General features: G+C 44.9%; 1 protein-coding gene across 1 annotated transcript in view; it reads right to left on the bottom strand.

Moving 5' to 3' along the window:
• LOC103811808 overlaps nucleotides 1-3,701 on the bottom strand; it is a gene marked incomplete at both ends in the record, with an annotated part of 18,879 nt that extends 15,178 nt beyond the window's left edge. Inside the window, one exon of the mRNA XM_009084806.1 lies at nucleotides 1,905-3,701. Coding sequence (XP_009083054.1) covers nucleotides 1,905-3,701 — 1,797 coding nt within the window. The remainder of the gene's footprint in view (nucleotides 1-1,904) is intronic.
• Nucleotides 3,702-4,753: the final 1,052 nt, after the last annotated feature.

The raw sequence follows: 4,753 nt of genomic DNA, 5'->3' as shown, positions 1-4,753 counted from the left end.
AGCGGTCTAGATGCAGCTCCACCATCTGGGTGGTCACAGTTTTTTGCTAAGCACAGGGGCTCCAGGCAGCACTCACAGCAGAGGGAGGTGTTACAGCCAAGGAGTCCAACCCAGGCCCCCACTTCCTCCATTTCCTGCAGGGCTCCATCCCACACTGTCTGCCTGCCCACTACACAAACCCAGAGCTGCCACCAGTGCATGCTCTGTATTTTAGACAATTGAAGCAAGCACTAAAAGGCACTCACAATTAACCTAAAATATGTTATAATATAAAGAGAAAGCTTAAATTGCATGTTAGATAATAACAGAATGTGGTGTTAAAACTAAAACTGCAGTAACTTTTATCCACCCAATGTACACACATTCATGTAAACACTGTACTGGTTTCTCAGGAGCCAAGGGGAAGGACCAGCTGAGTTTGTCTTGGGTCATGATGGCAGATCACCACTAGATGGTAGATGAGTAACATTAATTCTACCTCTCATTTTATTCCTGAGGCATACAACTGGCATATGCCCACACTACGACTTCTCTCATCTTCCGGCAGTGTGAAAGCATATCCTTGAATACAAGTGAGAGTTTTGGAAAAGATGGATGGCTGGAGCAATTCTAGGACTCCAGAAGAGGAATAATAAACTCAGTGCCCAAACATTTATACACAGAGTTTATTTTTCCAATCTTACCATTGCTGCAAACACTACAGTAAACAAACTCACTTTTTTTCCAGAAGGGCAATACTGATAAGCTCTGTAACTCTTTAAAGTTAGTTTGCAAAAACCTTGCCAGGCTTTCAGAAGTAGGACAGACATTATAAAATCTTTTCAGCAAACTTTAGAGAAAGACTGAAGCTTGTGCAGCTGCAGCATTGCTTTTGTCTATCTCATACCTAAGATCTAAGACACTTTTAGTCAAACTGAGGTGGCTTAAAAGATATGTCAGCTTTATTTTGTAAATGGCTTGCATATTCAAACAGTTCCAGAGGGATTTTTGCCCGTTTATTTTTCCCAATGAGTAGCAAACCCTTTGCTGCTACCTCACCCCAAGTAGCTCAAAACCCCATTACTGCACATTGCTGAGGCTGAGCTAAGCCTCACCACTTCGGACAGGTGCAGGATATGCCTGACAGCTCTTCAACACTGGCAAATCATTGCAACTGCTCTGGTGCCAACTCACACCATGCTTAGGTGAGGGGACAGGGTTATCACATCAACTTAGCTCAGAGGTGCTTCAATATCTATCTACCCATCCATCAAGAGCATGATTAGGTCCAGTGAAAAAATGGCATCTTCTCCAATGCAACAGTAGGAACACACTCAGCCCAGCAACTAAAGTACTGCTGTTTGCAATTGGCAGACAAATAAATAACCAAGCAGTTTGCCCTCAGCATGGCCATCACTGCAGTGAAAACATTGGATATGACTGAATGCTTAAGCCTCTGTACTGTGTCTTTCACGCCACACTGCTCTACAAATATTACCATGTTCTGCAAGGTTTCCACAGGCAAAGTGCTTTACAGTGAGTCAACACTACTTCAAAATCTACGGTCTCTTTAAAGACCTTTCAGTTGGGAAGGAAACACAGCCAAACCCTGCTCAGGCTGGTAAAATCTGACAAGACCACATGACAAGGCGGTGTATCCGCAGGGTGCAATAAGCTGTCCTTGAAAAGGTACATGAATAGCTTTGCTGCCAAAACTTTCTTTGATATTAATGCACAAAGAAAAAATAATTTGACATTAGCATCCGAAGAGAATATATTAAAAGAAATAACTGCTGTCAGCATATTTTGGCAATAACAAGCTGCAGTAGCCATTAGTTTGCGTCGCTTGCATTGTTTTGCATTAATAAAAACAAAACCTGATAGAGAAATATACAACTTCTGAAGGATTTCGCTTTCTTTCTTACCTCTTCCTTTTTCTCTTCAGCACCAGAGGCTAAATTGAGGCTCAGCTGAGAGTGGCTGCTTATGCCACTGTCTTCATTTCCATCATCATAGTACACAGTTTGCACTGAGTCCTGGAAGCAAACAGGATTCCTGCCCAGCTTCAGCCCTGGTACCTCAACTCTCTCCTCGCTCTCCGATGAGCTCAGTGACAACGTGCTGTGATGGTTTGGACACTGGAAGTTCATCCTGCACTGGACCTTCCCTGCAGTGGGACTTTGAGGCTTTGGAGTAGTCGGTCTGACCGGAAAGTGAAGGTTTTCAGCTTCATCTGTAAACTGCTGGGTAGCTTTTGGTTCATCTGAGTCCGAATAAAAGACTTCATTGGGAAATGGACTAATGTCATTCAGCGTTGGTGATAAGCTATCAGAGTCTGGGATGCCCGATGACATCCTGAGGCTTTTGTCTTCAGCAAAAGCTACATTCATTTCATCCTCTTTATCCTGAGCAACTGCAGGGCTTTTCAGACAAGGTGTTCCTGGCAAGGAGGAGTCTGGACTGGATACTGGGGAAGTGCATCTCTTTCTGTCATGATCTGTGCTGCTAGAAACCCTGCGGGAGTAGTCATCGTGCAGTCTGCTGTTTGATCTTGTTCTCTGGGACTGCTCGCTGGGAGAAGGAGCTGTGCTTTTAGGGCCATCCTTCTTCCATGCAACATCTGTTACATTACTGACAAGTTTCAAAACTCGGTCAAAATCCTTTGCCCTGATAGGGCTCTTCCATCGCTTGGATCTCCTCTCAGGGTTTCCACCACTTTTGTCGGAGTCAGTAGAAGCAACACTCACAGTCCTTGTTGGCATCTGTTTTTCATTTGCAACCTTCAGATCAGTCAGGTTTGATGTGGACTTCCGTTTGAATGAGCTTTTTTTCAGAAAGTTCAAATTATCTGAACTTTTGCTTCTCCGATAAATGATCTTGTTGTTTTCAGAATCTTTCACCAAAATTTCACAGATCTTTGGCTCTGTGATGACAGGTGATGTTGGCCTAAGACAGTTGTGATGACTCTGAACTTTATCTGTGTCTATCAAGTTTATGCGGCCAGCACCATAAGCCCGCCTGATGCTGCGCGAGCGATGAGTATTCCTCAGGAAAGACTCATCACTCTCCTCTGCATCAGAGCAGTCAGAAGCTAAGCCATCCACTGCATTCTGAAAATCATGTAGAGGCCCTGAATAGGAATACCTGTTAGTCTGAACTCGCACCACTGTCCCATTTGAACCATGCTTGCCTATGTCGTTCTCATTTAAGGTGTCTGAGCATTCCCTTGTTTGAATTCCTTGGAGAACTGAAGATTTCAACTTCTTGAAAGATCCCATTTTTCTGATGGAAGAGAAGGCATTCCACGTGGATGAGTTGCCCATCAAAACCAGAGAACGAGGCCTGTCAGAGCTGGAATTAGCCCGTTTCCGAGGGGTGGCAAAAAAGCGCATGATTTTGGAAGGGCTGAGTTTATCCTCCTGAAGTTCCTCTTCATGACTGTTGCTAGTGCTGTGTCCACCATTATGACTGACACAGGTAGTCTGGTTTTGGGGCTCTTTATTATCCATAACTATACAAGTAACGGTGGTGCCATTTCCACAGCCATTCGGAAATGTTGTCATGCTCTCAATGCTGTATGCATGGAGATGGAGACTAGGGTAGCTCAAAGTGACACTGCTGTCTCCACCAGCTGAGCTCGCTGCCTCCCCTTCATCTGCTGCAGCTTGGTTTCTCTTGCTTTCACATCGACTGGGTGAGCTGAGCTCTTCAGGCGGCACTGCCTGCATCAGGAAAAAAGCAACCGTTAGACAAATTTCCTTACAAAGTTCCCAACTAAAAGAAGTTTGAGTCCCATTGTAGGAAATAAAGACACACACAAAATGAAGGAGTTCTTTCATGCCAGACAAAGGTGTGTTGCAGTGGTGAGGAGAATGCATTCATAAGACCTTCAAAGTATAAATGCATTCATTAGCAATTTAAGAGAGCAGAATAATTTCAATATGTACATGTTTCTCTAATGCTTGATCAGCTAATAAATTCAGTATGACTACCACACCTACCTTACAATGCTAAATACAATCCTCATACACGCTTAGAGAAAGAAACCCCCAATAACAGCAATCTATTCTTCCTCCTCAAGAGCTCAGCAGTGAGCCCCAAGACACATGGGAAGTTTTCATGCAAAAAAACAATCATGTTCACCAAGTGACACCTAATTCTCAAACAGCAGGCAAAGAAGAGGAAAACATACCTAATTTTTCCTACACTTGTGCTGTCAGAAGGCCATGTGATACCCAACTGTCTTGTCTGTCTCCTGGCAGATCAAAACCTAAAAGTTACATCAAGTGCACAGCCAGGTATCTAAACAAGATTCAAAAGTAGCACACCCACAAGCCACCCTATGCTGTCATGACAGCGAGATGAAAACATAAATTTGAAAGTGACCAGAGTGTTTGGGACATGCTGTATAACAGATCTCCCCCTGAGCTGAGCCTGGGAGATCCAGCACCCCAAACTACACTCCAGTGCTTGGGAAAGCTGTTCAGAGCCATGTGTCCCCTGCCCCTGGCAGAGGTCTTTGCCACGATGCTACACAACGCCCAGAAACCAATGGGATGCCCAGTCAGAAGCTGGCTCCACCTCAAAAACAAAGCTCATGGCACGATTCTTTCTGCGAGGGGCAGTGGGATCTTACCACCCCTGCCACTGCCGGGAGTGGGATTACCCCCTCACCCCGAAACAAGGAGAGCAAACAGACAGCTGTGCTTGGGGGAAAGCCCCAGCCCCGGCCCCTTCTTTGTCTGCTTTCCATCCAAAGGGCCGCGGGGGCTCC

Source organism: Acanthisitta chloris, unplaced genomic scaffold, assembly GCF_000695815.1.
Source record: "Acanthisitta chloris isolate BGI_N310 unplaced genomic scaffold, ASM69581v1 scaffold10191, whole genome shotgun sequence".
In the NCBI taxonomy this organism is placed as follows: domain Eukaryota; kingdom Metazoa; phylum Chordata; class Aves; order Passeriformes; family Acanthisittidae; genus Acanthisitta; species Acanthisitta chloris.
The sequence above is the reverse complement of the archived record's forward strand: the minus strand, read 5'-3'. Positions and strand labels throughout refer to the sequence as shown.